Genomic DNA, 15968 nt, shown 5'->3' on the forward strand with positions numbered 1-15968 from the left:
AATTACATAGAAAATTGGTCCCAAAATGGATCCCTATGGAACCCCACATGTCAGTTCTCTTATTTGAGAAACCCTAGTTTGAGTACAACTCGTTGCTTTCGACCACTTAGATAGCTATCAAAAAACATAACAGACTCTTCTGAGAGTCCAATATATCGTAGAATATGTTTCAGCGCAGAATGATTTGTGGCATCGAAAGCTTTCGAATAGTCTAAGAGAACTAGAACAGTAATCATTCCCGAGTCGGTTGTCTGGAAGATACGATCTGTCACATTCAGCAGGGCTGTCGCGCAGCTATGTCCTTTTCTGAATCCATCAGAATATTATATGTTTTCAAGAATTCCACAAGTTGATCTTTCATACTTCTTTCTAATGATTTTGAGACAACGGGTAAAATGCTGATTGGTCTCAGGTTTTTGAGCTCACTGAACACCTCACATTTCGGTAATGGGATCACATTAGCCAATTTCCACTGAGTTGGATATACTGAATATTCAATGCAGAAGTTCAAGAGGTGAGAGATATATTCAATTATGAATGGACAACATAATATGATGAATCTTATGTTGAGGCCGTCAGCACCTGCAGCCGTTGTTTTTACTGCTAGTAAATACTTGAAAATGTCGTTATTCTCGATTCTGCTTAAACTCCAACTTACATCGGGACCAGCAAGTCGACCACTGTAGTACTGTTCAAAGTCCGAGCCTGCACCGGCAGTGGGAACTGAGTTTAGGAAAAAATCATTTATGTCAGTCACATCTGAAAGATGATCTGGAATATCTTTTTTCTTTTTCTTAGAATATATGTTGAGCTTTTTTAAGGTGTCCCATGCATTATTAGTATGCCTGCTTACGTGAAAATTCAAATAGGCTATTTTCTCCCTTTCTACTCATTCATTAGTGAAATTTCTAAGGTGTTTGTATTCTTCAAAATCGCGAATGTTCTTGGTTCGTTTGAATTTTTTGAGTTTTTCATCACGTTCTCTCATCATAATTTTAATATTGCCGGTAATCCACGGTTTATGTTTTTTCCTAATGAAAGCTGTTTTGAAGGGCGCATGTAATTCCAGTAAGGTGTTCATGTTCTCATTGAAAAAAGTAACTTTTTTGTCAATGGTATCCAAGTCATAAATATGGTGCCATGGAGTTGACTGTAAATCAGTATATAATTGATCTTCATCAATATTTTTAAAGTCTCTGTACTTAATAATTTTGTTGCTTTCACTTTCACCAATCAGGTTGAGGGTAGAATAAACCAAATCATGGTCAGATGTGTGCGGAACATGAAGAGAACTACAATTTGTAACTTGACATTGATTCGAAACAATGATCAGGTCTAAAATAGAAGAGGTGTTCTGAGATATTCTTGTAGGAAAGTTAACTATCTGCTTCAACCCAGTACTCATAAATAATTCATTCAATTTCCGAACAGAAAAACTATTGGAATTTGGTAAATCCACATTGAAATCGCCCATACAGATGATTTCATCAAATTGAGGTACAACTGATATCAAACTGTTTTCAAATTTATTGAGAAAATTTGTCAGGTTCAATTTAGGTGGCTTATAAATACAACTTACCGCAAAACTCATATTTTGCAACCTCATACTCACCCACAAATCCTCAATGTTATCATTGTTGAGAAGTTTAGAAAATTTGAGAGTGTTTTTCAAATAAATAGGCAACCCTCCTCCCCTGGTCCCTCCGCTCCGATCCCTTCGCACGACATTGTAACCAGGTAAACAAATATCTATAGTACGACAATCATTCTTCAGCCAAGTTTCACTCAGAGTGATGATATCATCTTAGTTGTTACTAGCTAGTGATAGTGTTCATTATCCACCAAAACGAGAGAATATCTCAATCCCATAGAATTAATAGGTCTCGCTCTGAAGTTGGTAATACCACACGTTATTTGAACAACTCAAGGCATACCATGAGAAATTTTTCGAATACTTTCGTATGCAGAGAGATACTTTCAACTACATTTTGAACAAAATTGAAGACCGTTGAAGCAAAAACTGATGCAATTTACATCGGATTCTCTCTGAAGAACGTCTTATGGTAACAAGCGATCTAATCACCAGTAGAAATTTTCAGTTTCCATCCAGGTGTTCAATATTTGGCAAAGCCCAAAGCGATGTCAATTACAGGTTCTGGTCCGATGAAGCTGCTTGCAGCACCCTCCTTTGCAAGAGTCAGCAGCCTCATTGTCTCACAGGCCAGTATGGTTAGGAAGGCATTTATAGGGAGTGCTACAGGTGTTCAATGAGGGCATCACAAAGGAAGGAATAAATTGAGGCTAATTCAATTTTATTTAATTTTGAAAGTAAACAAAAATGTACCAGAGAAATTAGGTAGGTAATATTTTGTATTACCTAATGAATTTTAGCATTTGTAAAATTTAGCAACACTTTTCTCGCAATAAACTTCTCATTAAATAAAGAAACCAAAGAAAAGTAATGCAGGGAATGAAACATTCATGTTAAAAATTAATTATTAGGGGTGTAGCTCCTCATACTCATTTTTTGAGTAAATAGATAGTGCACTAGAATTTGACGAATCGTTGTTACCGGCCAAAGAAGAATCAGCTCTTGAACTGTATTGTGGAGTGTGTTGGCTGTGTTGACCAGACTCTCTTGCCGGTAAATTGGATCCGGAAGCAAACTCATTAACTAGCTGTTAAACTTGATTTCTGAACCGCAAGTTTTTAATGTCTCAAGGGATAACGATTACTGATTGTACTGCATTTGTCAAACTCTTTGGAAATTAACAAATCTTCAATAATTTTCATCCTGACCCAACAAATGAAACAGAAAAATCACGTGGTGCCTACTGATAACCGGAGACGAATGAAGCGGGAGGCGGGAAAAAGAAACAGTAATTCATTCCGGTAAAAACCGGTGAAAGCGGATTCAGACACCGGTGTGGTAGGTATTCTCGGACACCGGCTCAAGGTTGAAACAGGTGCACTAGAGCGCTATGGCAGCAGTCGTTAATTTCTTTCCTCATTTTTTTCTCGCTAGTCTGCCGCGATAAAGCGGGAAGCGTCATTTCGGAGTTCGGTATAAGTGAGACGAGTCCAGTACAAGTGAGATGAGTCCACCACGGGTGAGACTCGGCCAAGCGATCTCTCGGTGTGTGTTCCTAGCCTTAGACCCGACGTTGTTGAAATATATTGCCAACGCAGACTAGCGAATGCGTGTGTATGCGACGCATATCGTGTACGATGGGTTTCAACAACTTCCGCCCAACATTCATCTCAACGTATTATTTGGATTATTTTGAGTAGTGTACCCGTGTGCATCGGATCTTAAACATAGGGAAACCTACAGCTGGGACAATTAGTTGCACCCATTTAGCCATACATTTTTGAATAACTAATTACAAAAAATTATATATCAAAAGGTGTTATTCGGCGCACTTTGTGTCTTGTGTAATATGATATACTTTTCTACACACCTTACTAGAAATATTGATACATAGGTGGTCGATACTGTTTCGTGTTTTGTTTCATTAGTTCAGACTTTCATTGTATAATATGATATAAATTGATTTGAAATCCCTAAAAGAATCTATAAAAACTAAAAATATTTGTTGAAAAATAACAATTATATTACAATATTATACACATTATTATATACATTATTATACACAATATTATACACATTATATATATATTACAATAAAATACAAGCAACAGTTCAAAATTTAACTATTAACAAGAAATGAAAATTGAAAGATTGCAAGCCAAGTTACTTCACGACGTTTTGATTGTTAGTATTCACAATCGTCTTCGGGCAATGACGCACTTATTCCTCCGATATCTGACTATTTATATGTCATTCGAGTGCTTTCACCTATCCCCTCTTTCCCTTCTCCGCATTATCGGTTTCAGCAGGAGCTTACTGTTTGGCGGGAGTTGGTCATGTTCCGCTTGATTATAGGTTTCCATATAATGCTTATCTATACGCTACCTTGGCTAAATGCGTTATTGGATAACATATCGGAAAATCGTGGGTTTGATACCCGCCTCGACCAGATATTTTTCTCAAAAGAATTTATCTGGTTGAAGCTGGAATGATTCTGAAACCGTGTTAGGAATCACACGTTGAAAGGTAAGACCTCGTTAGTCCTTAGCTCGCACAAGTTCTCAACTTTTGAGAGTTGTCGTTCGTATGGGGGCGACAGCTGATTAACGGAAAAACGGATTTTTTTGAAACAGACAGATATATGCGGCTTCTTTGATTTTTTTCCTGAACCAGTTTCCTTCCTTGTGGATGATTTCAGCTTGATGAGTCCAAACATGATCTGCTATTCCTGACTTGCTGGTTTCTGCTTCGGTAAATGCAATTTTTGAAATCGCAGTCCGCGATTGGTGGCCTGGTTTTCGAGAGGTTGCTACGGATAGTGTTCCCAGATCTGAAGCAGGTTCTGATGTTATACTTGGACTCTGCTTCAGATCTAGGAACACTATCCGTAGCATCCTCTCGGAAACCAGGCCACCAAATGCGGATTGTGATTCCAATAATTGTATTTACCGGATACCCTGTGAGTGCGGAGAATCATGCATCGGTGAAACTAAGAGGCCATTGAAAGTTCGCATTGCTGAGCAGAAGAAACACATCCAACGAGGAGAAACTAGCAAATCAGAAATAGCACAGCATGCTTGGACTCATCAACATAACATCAAGTGGCTTCAAGCTGAAATATTCAACAAGGAGGAACACTCGTTTAGGAGAAAATTCAAAGAAGCTAACGCATTTAGTCAAGATAGCGTAGAGATACGCAACATATGGAAACCTTTAATCAAGCAGAACACGACCAACTCCTGCGATCTAGGAGGAATAAGTCCAGCCATCTAAAGACGAATGTTGATACTAACAATCGAAACGTTCGTGAAGTAACGTGGCTTGGAATCTTTTGAATATCAATTTTTCACTTAATATAATCATTATTTTTTGGGAATCATTTTAAATTTTTATAGATTATTTCAGGGATTTCAAGTCAATTTATATCATATCAGATAATGGGAGTCCGAACTAATGGAATGCAGGATTATTATTTTCCGCGATGAAACTCTTTACCCATTACCGTAATTGTACAATGTTCACACTGATTTTTCTTAATTAATACGCAAAACGCATCTTAAATGAAAATTTTCATTGTAAAAATCATATAATTGTTATTAATTTTTATCAAGTAACGAGTCGGTGTATTCAAAATTTTATGGGTAAAATACTCGTAAGCATAGTTACCTAATGCAATCTTCTGTCAATACCAGAAAAACGGGTTTTTACACTTCCTCGGTAAAATTTCACACACATAAAAAGTGTTTCCATCAATCAAAAGTCAAGTTTTTTCATATTTCCAAATAAACTTGAACTCTAAAATTAATGGCATGAATTGGGATGTTCAACATATTCAACAATGATAATATGGGAAATTCCAACTGTCTCAATTATCCTAGCTTTTGCAAAAAGGAGGTGAGAGTTCATTTCAATTATTCAAGAATAATAATCAACTCATACGGTATATAATTGCATTCCATTTAGAAAATAAACAGTAACTCAACAATGTCTATTCAATGCATATTGTTATTGTTTTACCTATCGGCTAGAAGTTTCGTTTACGTTGTCAGCTCAAATGTATCTGGTGAGATTTTGCTTTTCATCATAATTAAGAAGAAATTTCATGAATTCAGAAATTATGACCGAAATCAATGAGAGTTGTGTAAATAATTGAGGAGCAATCACGCAAAACTTGATAAATCCTCTTTTTGTGAAAGACGGGTTAGACATAGATTTATATTAATTGGAAGGTTTTCTATCGATGCATGAATTCAGACTCGAGAAAAAGCCGATGTAACCCATACAAAATCGTATTCGAAATTTCCCGTTTCGTGCAAAAAGCGACAAATCCCAATTTTGTATTGTATTGGTATTGCACTGTCACCTCTTGTGTAGTAGTAGTGCAAGCATCGAAATGAACCCAGAACTTTCACATTAGGAGCGGCTTGGAAGACGTCCAACATCAAGAAGAATTTCTTAAGAAAATCGAAGAAATATCAGATATGAAGCGGGTTCGTTTTGAAGAAAAAATTGACATAGTGTCGTGAAATATTACGGGTACACATTTTTTATTCACAACAGGCACAGAAAAATCCTATAGCTGCTTAAAAGCCAAGCTAATGACAAAGATTTCGCTCTACGTTTAGACCGTGGCATTCCGGAAAAAAAGTGTCATTGAAACACCTTTTGAAATAACAATTTGGTTTTACTTTGGAAGATATGGACATGCCAGAAATTATATGGTACAAAAATGTATTACGTGGACTTGTTGTTGACGATGAACAGGGAAATGAAGAGCAACAACTTTGTGATTGCCTTGAAGAGGAATTCGCAGTTCATTTTTTTTTCTTATATATATTTTACTATCACTATTATTCTCATGAGCAATGTCAAGTGTGTTAGTGAACGGTGTTTTTTGGGAAAGAAATTTTGAGCGAACACCCCTAAAATTTTAATTTCGTGCAAAAGCCGACAAATCCAATAATAACTCCTTTTTTATAAAAAATCTCGATATTTTGAAGATCAACTTCCATCACATATTTTGCCACAAAATCACTCAAAGATATACCAGCGATTGCATGCCACCCTTTTTTTCATTTACTCAGTGTGATTGCTCCTCATTTATAGGGAATTAACGCAAGTAAATAAAGGCAAAAATTGAAGTAATTCACAAATTTGAAATGGGTCGTGATCATAAATGAATGAAAAACAATGTAAAGGAAATTATCCAAGTTTGCATAAAGGATGGTTTTGACTATCATCCAAAAGCTGTATTTCACCACGTGTCTTGAACCTATATGTTGACAACATTACTTTGTTTTCCCTTGTATAATGTGCATAAATCGACCCTTGTGAAATTTTTCATTATTGTTTTTTATTGCAATACGATCAACAGTAGACAGAGCTCATGTTTCATCGGCATTTTGAAATTACATAAAGTTGAGAAGAGTTTCAAAAATATTGATGATAAACAGCATTCATATAATTATTTCCATATTGGAGTTTTTCATGAAAAGTTACAACTTAGCCAGCAGTTCGAAGAAAAGTAGCGTTAATGTCTCATATGAGAAATTACTGAACTCCTAAACTTCTTGAAGACTGATATTTTTAAATTCCTTCGGTAGAAAACTACGAGTATATACCTACTTTTATTGCCTGATAGTAAGCTCCTTCCTCATAATATGTAGAGATATGGCTGGGGATAGAGAGTTCGTTACAATGCCTTGTATTGATATTCATATTAATAGAATATTGACTACTATTTCTGAGAATTAGGTTACAATATTTTCAACAAAGTAGACAAGACCCAAGAAGCACTGTCGAAAAGCAAGTTTTGAAAAGAACTCCTTACAGAAACTCACCAGATATTTTTTTTTCAAATGAATATTTTTTGTAAGTAAAATATAATACCATATGAAAACAATGACTGCATAAGGGCATAGTAATGGGTTCTCACACTACAAATAGAAACTTTACCTTTCGAACATCATATTACACCAGAAATAGAGCTCAATCTGTTATTCAATAAGTTTATATGGGTTTTCGAACTGAGGGTTGCATCTATTGTGACACCTAAGAATTTAGTGTGGTTAGATATTGGATCATATTCTAGTTTTGTCTTTGTTTCCTCCTTGTTTCATACCAAACTATTTTCCCAGGCATCAAGTCCCTTCAATTGACAGACCTTGCACTAGGTGTTAGGGGTAACTTAAACGCCAAACACCAATCTAACTCAAGAAATGGAGTATCAGCATCTTCTGTCACATATAAAAGTCAATCCAACCTAGTTTTGAATTCTTCGAAATTCACTATGCATTTTCCTAGGGTGTTTATTGGGTTTTCTCCATAAGTTATAAGATCAGCTGATTTTGTGCGAGTTGTAAAAGTTGTGTGAGAAATACTTTATGGCCCCTGAATCAGGGTCATGAGGTATTCATTGAAAAATCTGTTTAAAATCTGTTTAAAATCTGTTTTCCCGTTAATCAGCTGCCGCCCCCATACGAACGACAACTCTCAGAAGTTGAGAAACTTGTGCGAGCTAAGGACTAACGAGGTCTTACCTTTTAACGTGTGATTCCTAACACGTCACGTATTCATTGAAAAATGATTATAGAAACATGATAGGCAATAGTATGGAACGGTTTCACTACATTACTTATTCTAGGGCGACAGATCATGATTATCTGATGAGAAAATTCCAAGTAACGAAAAGCTATTCAACTCAATTTGATCGTTCATTGGAAATATGCGCATTACTTTCTATACTTTCCAGAAGGTCGAGTCTCAAACCTTTCTTCTGATAACGAAAAGTTCTGCCCCTCTGTAGAGAGGTGAGTTACTCTTGTCTTGGTTGTTTTTAATATTAACGCTAAAAATTAGAAATATTGAAACTAGGTTGACCCAAATATGTTAAGATCCTATAATTTTTCCGCTCGTGTATTTCAATCGGGTAAATTTACTTTATGGCTTGAGTGTATGGATTTCTGAAGATTGCTATAATAACTATTATTAATTGACATGTGTTTAATATGATTCAGTTCTTCAATGAAACTCACATCCGACAAAGAAAAATCCACTAGCCTGTGGATCATGATATTGAATGCTGCTACTTTGTATTGATAAGGTTGTGTGGAAGAACTATGAATGATAATATCACTATAATATAATATATGTATAATGTATTAATAGTCAGTTTCACATTGATTTCACTTATGTTCGTAGTGAACGGTTGGGATCATGTTTTTGCACAAGACGCATCTTCAATAATACCCTTGAACCATTATGACCAGAAGAGTTATTTTTTGGCCGTCCATGCTAAGGTGAGGAAAGTGAATTTTGATAGTCGAACTCAACACTTTTCAATCAATTTCAGGCAACTTTTATGCAGGCCATGCAATTTTGTGAAAATTTGCACATGAAACTATTGAGTGTCAGATCAGCAGAAGAAAATGAGAAAATACATAGCTATATACGAAACACTAGTGAGTATTTAATAAAACTTAGAAAATGTCACATCTGGCTGATTGAAGAGATGAATAATATTTTCAGGAGTTACTTTTGAAATATAGATAAAAAACTGTAATTTTTTTTTCAGATTCAACAATTGCATTCATAAATATTTGACAAAGAAGGTACCTTCTTATATGCATCCACTAAAGATATAATTCTGACCATATAGAAATTTCATTACAAATTAATATGTTTTCTATCGGATTATATGAGTTCAAACCTCAAAATGACAACATCAATTCTATTTCCAAAAAAAAATAAATGAGTTGAACCATCATAAGCTGAAAGAAATTGTTAACCAATCTCTATTAACTAAAGTCGATAATTTGTATATTGCATTGTAAAGTAGTGTGGAGTAGGAGTACCAAGCCAACTCAGGATGATACTATGTAGTAACTAGAAAGCGTACTGGAAATAGTCTATATTGTGAAAATTTGTGATTATCATCACGGGTCAGTGTTTTCAAAACAAAAAAATTGAGAGGAGTGAGTTGAAGTGATTTTGAAGCAAACAGCTCAATATTTCACTATACCTATTTGTTTTGCCTAAGATAGTTAAAATATAAAAAAGGTGAAATATGTATTACAGATCGAGGCACCCAATATTGGACATCAGGATCTAAATTATTAGATGGAAAAAACTGGATATGGATGTCATATGGAGTTTCTGTTGACTATACACATTGGGCACCAAATTTGTCATATGATGAACAAGCCTTATGCCTACAATTGGATAGTGAGGATGAATCAGTTTACTGGAAACATGCACATTGTGGCATAGCACTATTTTTCATTTGCGAGAGATTCAAAGGCGAAGGGGCTAACTATGATACAAATGAAATGATAAGTCCTCAAGCACAAATCACAAGTGAGTGGGGTTTTATGAGAAGATAGGGTTTTCATTTGATATTCATTCCTTGAAATGGAGCAAAATACTATGAATTTTTTGTTGAATGCTACACAAATACCCATCAGGAAATCTGAATCAGAATAGGAACAAAAACATATTATAAAAACTTCAAAGAAAAAATAAATATTGTTATTATCATCTTGAATATTTTCAGTGATATATTGATTATCAAAGAATAATTACCAATATTTATTGATAATGATTTAACTACTCTATGGTATTATATTAATTGCTCTTCCACTCAGGCCTGATTGATTCTCTAATATATTCAACCGAATTTCAGATCAACGAAAGGAAGGCTTTCTACTTTTTATCTTCATACAGAAAAATGTTTTAAACTTTAAAAGAAAGGAAGAAAATAATTCATTTAAAAATATATTCTTTACGAAGACATGTATATCATGCAAAGAAACTGAAAGAAAAAGCCCTCTTTCGTGTAATTCAATGTGTTTATGAAAGTAGTTGTTTCGAAAAGGATTTCTCTTTCAGTTTTGTGTCTGAAAGTTACTTCTCTGCATGATCTGCACATCTTTGTGAAGAACTTATTGATGGCGTCCTTCCTTCCTTTTGTAAATTCCCCTTTTTTTGTATGAAGGTAAATGAGAAGACAGCCAAAACCTTACCATTCCATAAACACAAAATAATGATTTTATCACTTCATAGGTAACAGTATTTTGTTGACAGACACATGAAACTTTTGTAGGCAGAAATAATTATTATTTTTGAGTTATTGAATCAGATAAACATCATTGTGATTCATTCATCTCGTTACATGGTGTGACAGTTCAATTAAGATGCATTTGTCGAATATATGCATCTGTCAAATAGATGCATAATGAATTTTATGAAATTTAATTACGTTGAAAAGTTGCCGAATAACAATCACAACATCATATATGAACCAAAATCATTCTGTTAATTCCCTTCAATGAAGCAGTAAAAATAATACAGATGAGACATGTCATTGGTAAGGATTCAGACACATAGAAAATACACTGCGGCTAATGATTGGAAATGATTGGATTTCGTATTCATACTGATAATTGGTAGGTAAGACGTCTGAATAAGATATCTTTATAACTTCAAAAACTCATTCATTTCTGAAGCTATTGGTTATGTATATTGAAGTCCTTTCTTTACAATCTTTCAGATGGATGAATACTCCGTTGCAGTCTACTGATAATGTGTATTTCATATTTGCAAACGATAAGAAACGAATTACAACAATGATTTCTCAAATCTCGAATGACATGTTGGTGTCTGTTCATCAGTAGAACTAGAGTATAATATTGAATGAAAAATAAAATTAAAAACTTATTACGTGATATCAATTATGTTGGTAATATATTTTGATTTGATCAACTGATTTGACTGAAATGTGATTCACAAAATTTCACAAAAGTAGAACTTTGAGTTGACCTAGTTTTGACAACAACAGCAATTTTCGGTTTTCCTTCATAACAACCGTCTGACTCGTCCATTTCTTTCAAGTCTCCTGAAAATACGGTAGCCTCATGGATTTACTGCAGATGAATTTTAGGTCAAAGATGAACAACTTCATTTCACTACTTCAGGGTTTTCACTTGGATTATACTTTTTTTTAATCTACTAATTTTCGCATTCTCTTAGAATTCAATTTATTATTCAGAACACTTATCACCTCTCCATGGTAATGTTACTTGACATCTATCAACCAATATGCCAAAGGTCATTTGTTCTTTAGACCTTGAAGATCCACCTGATCTCCTGTCCATATTAAAATTTTGTTTGTAGGAAGAGCACTTGCTATCATGAACCCAATGAGGAAGTCATTCTAGCCTCAGGCCCTATCGTTTCCATTCATCTCCCTTATTCTGTTTTCTACGGGAGTGCAGGAGGGCCACATATTTCAGGTATTCGTCTCTTAGAAATTACCACTTAGATCTCAAAAAAAAACGACTTTATAGTCAAAATTTCGAGTCTAATGTCGTAATTTCGAGATTCAAGTTGAAATTTCGTCGAAATTATGAGAAATTTCGAGTTCAAAAGTCTCAATTTTCAATTTATAATCGTAATTTTGAGTGGAAACTCGTAATTTCGAGTTCAAAGTCGTGATTTCGAGTAAGGGCGATGATATCTCCCCCCACGTAGTCGCCATCTATGAGATCGACACAGAACTCAATCTTTCAATATCAAAGATAAACGAGAATCCTGAGAGTGGTCAGATGCAAGGCCACGCTTCGAATTCGACCACCGTCGAAATTCGTCTTCTGTCGTTCACTGCAGCTTCTAGTGCAAGGTAATTCGTTGTCAACTAGAGAGCTGAACCACAACTGCAAGAGATTGATCCCATAGATGATTTCTGATGAGACCTATGACGGGTCAAAACAATGCTGATTGATATTGAATCAGAAATACATTTCGAGAATGAAGTGAAAATTTCGAAATTAAAATAGAAATTTCGAATTTTTAAAGTCGTTATTTCCAAGAAACAAATAATTGAAAATGTGGTCCTTAATCGTCCTAGCGAGAGGACTATTCTCAATGTAGTGCATACATTTGAGTCCACTGGTTCAGTAAACGATCGATCAACACCGTGCGTCGACTGAACGCAAGATTTGCCGAGAACATAGCCGCTGTCTGTGACAATGTGAAGGAGAGTCCAACGCAGTCGATTTCGCATCGCTCACAAGAACTAGGCCTTTAGCAGACCACATCTTAGCGAATTTTTCATGACTTGAGCCTGCTCCCGAACAAAATTCAACTAACTCAGGAACTGAAGGTAAACGACCATAGACAACGACGTCTGTTCGCTGAATGGGCTCTGGAACAGTTGGCACCTGACCTTAATTTTCATCGAAAAATCATCTTCAGCGATGAGGCTCATTTCTGGATGAATGGTTATGTGAACAAATAAAATTGTCAAATTAGGGACGATACCAATCCACATGAGATCCAAGCGCGTTAAATGCATCCCAAAAAAGTCACTGTTTTGTGTAAATTTTGGGCTGACGGCTTCATCGGTCCATATTTCTTCGAGAACGACGTTGGCCAGGCCATCACTGTAAACAGCAGGCACTATAGGTAGATGATTACCAACTTCTTTCGATTTGAATTGAATGATCTTGACATCAAGGACATGTGATTTCAACAGGACGACGCTATGTACCACATGGCTCATGTCACATTGGATATTCTGCACGAGCGATTTGAGGGAATGGTCATCTCACGTGGAGGTGATGTGAACTGGTCACCGAAATCGCCCGATTTGACCTCGTTAGACTTTTTCTCGTGGGGTTTTGTCAAGTAGCAGATGTATATCAATAAGCCACACACCACAGCAATCCTCAAAACCAACATTACCCATGCCATCGGTCAAATTCAGCTTGATTTATGCGCCAAAGGCATGGAAAATTGGGCGTTTCGAATGCGCTTCACCCAGACACTTGAACGATGTTGTATTTCAATACATAATGGCATCAATAGGTCTTTCAAATGCATGAGAATTTTCGATGATATCTCACACACACACTTTGTTTTATTCAAATTTAAAGATAGGAAGCGTCTAATGAAATACCCTACTCGTTCAATAGTTGAGGAAGATAAGCGAAGTAAAATTTTGATTGAACAAATCACAATTTATCAATCCTAGCCATGTTCACAGATAGAATTGTCATCGAAATATATCTAAGCTATTCATTCAATATACTAGGTTAGGTAAGGTTTAAAGTGAGTGGTTCTATTGGACCCTCCACCGCAACCCGCAAGGGTTTATTATGGCTCACACCTGTTCATACTCGATCAAATAAACCTAGATAAACGAAGCCGATTAGTTTGTATGGTGAGTGGCATTTGACATGTACACTTACTAAAGTACTGGAGAATTTTTGTTGCCTGACTTTCATTCAACACATGTTTCATCACCTGATTTGGATGCAATGTGGCACATTCTAGTGAATAGTTTATAATTTTATTCCTATGAATATTCTTTATCACTATACCTTCCTTCATTACTTTTTTTCAGGGTGGATGAATTTGTTAGAGCATGTCTCTCCAAATATAGGCCTCCTCGAATTCAAAAACAAAAAATATTTCTTCTCTAACACTTTCAAGGTTAGTATTTTTTCATCTCAAACTATTACTTCATGTTCTTTATCAGTTTGGAGAATGATTTATGGAAATGAAGAAGTTTTGCTAACATAGAAATCAAATCTCTCAAACTCACTCATTATCATACCGATAAAATAAACAAATGAACAAATTGCATTTCATTAGTTCAGACTTTCATTGTCTAATATGATATAAATTGTTTTGAAATCCCTGAAAAAATCTGTAAAAAATTATAAAGATTAGCTGAAAGATAACAATTATATTAAGCAAAAAAACTGAAATAACAATTAAATAAAATACTAGCAACAACCAAAAAATTCAAAAATTGAAGTATTAATTGATGAAAATTAAAAAAATCATCAACAAGAAATGAAAATTTGAAATTAAAAGATTCCAAACCTAGTTACTCCACGACGTTTCGATTGTTAGTACTCACAATCGTCATCGGGCGATAATAGTTATCACCCGACAAAAATACACGGCAAACAAAACGGACTAGAATAACACGTTTCAAAGAACATGACACAAATGGAGTTCAGATAAACATTTGAGTACGGTGTCGCTCAATATGTTTTAGAGAATGACCACAGAATAAATGAGAAATTTTGAAATTGTTAGGACCGGTGCACGATAACAGTCGCCTTCGAAAGTTCGTGAATCAAAAAATGTGGAAATGAATCTATGAACAGCAATGAACCTTTAGGTAAAATTTTGAATGAGCTGCACCATCTGATTTTGAAAAACAATGTGGATTTACTCTCTGGTGCCCTCTCTCTCTCTCATTTCCAAAGTTACAGCCCTTTAAAAATTCAAGAATTGCATCTTTTCAGCATTATTTTTGCACATTACACACCATAGAAAACAACAAGTATTTATTCACCGCATCACTTTCACCTCTCATTTCTCATTCATCTCCTGATGATGGTGGTAAAACTATATCTCTCATCATCTTCTGATGGTGCTACCTATTGTAATGGAGGATTTAAATTGAATTATGCTACTTTACTGTAGAGACGTAACAAAAAACTAAAAGTTGAAGTATTGAAGAGAAAAGCCAAAATCGTCTGTTCAAAAAGTCTGTTTTTCCGTTAACCAGCTGTCGCACCCCTACGAACGACAACCCTCAAAAGTCGAAACTTGTGCGAGTTTAAGACTAACGAGGTCTTACTTTTTAACGTGTGATTCCCAACATCAGTTGTCAATTTGCTGAAACTGCTCAATAGAGAATTGAATTTCCCTTACTTTGAATGAAATAGAAATAAATATAATTTTATTTCACTCATCTTGTTCATATAAAATTCAAATATGTCTTTCGTGAATCCCTATTCAAATCTCTATAAATTTGCTGTAGAATGCTGTGAAATTCTAGCAAAACCGTTTTCCTCATCTAACCAAAAATTTTTCTGATTGATTCGGCCGTTACTTGATGAGGACCATAGTATTTTCATGAACTACACCTTACGAAGTTTGGAAAGATCAGATCGTAGTTTATGTGTGTAGTTTATGAAAAAACAACCAATAATTGTACAGGTTTCTTATTATTTCATAGTGGTTACACATATGATGCATCACTTCGATTCTCACTGAATATTTGTACAAGAGTATTGGACCTCTATTCATAGTTTCACTTTTTCAGAATATTTGATGCCACTTACTTAGTTCAGCCATTCTCTTTGCGGTCCAACAACATCCTGCATCATCCGTAATGCATCGTTTACAGAATTGAATACAAAATTGAACTATCAAAGGTATTCTGCTATGCATGCGTGTAAAAATTCCACAGTTCTCGGATTATAAGTTTGTGAGATAGAACATTTTGAATGCAGTAATTTTTGTCAGTTTGAAAAAAATTGATGAAAAAAATACCACTGAAGCTTGGCTTGATGAACAT

At 35.1% G+C, this 15968-nt stretch overlaps 1 protein-coding gene across 1 annotated transcript in view; it reads left to right on the forward strand.

Moving 5' to 3' along the window:
* The first annotated feature begins 5536 nt into the window (after positions 1-5536).
* LOC111515268 (macrophage mannose receptor 1) overlaps positions 5537-15968 on the forward strand; it is a 45933-nt gene continuing 35501 nt past the window's right edge. The window contains exons 1-5 of the mRNA XM_074178372.1: positions 5537-5654; positions 8792-8889; positions 8943-9051; positions 9668-9946; positions 13992-14080. Of these exons, the coding sequence (XP_074034473.1) occupies positions 5576-5654; positions 8792-8889; positions 8943-9051; positions 9668-9946; positions 13992-14080 (654 nt within the window). The 5' untranslated portion in view covers positions 5537-5575. The remainder of the gene's footprint in view (positions 5655-8791; positions 8890-8942; positions 9052-9667; positions 9947-13991; positions 14081-15968) is intronic.

This window comes from Leptinotarsa decemlineata, unplaced genomic scaffold, assembly GCF_025532065.1.
Source record: "Leptinotarsa decemlineata unplaced genomic scaffold, Ldec_3_MD MMD2_tig00003736_RagTag_RagTag, whole genome shotgun sequence".
NCBI lineage: Eukaryota > Metazoa > Arthropoda > Insecta > Coleoptera > Chrysomelidae > Leptinotarsa > Leptinotarsa decemlineata.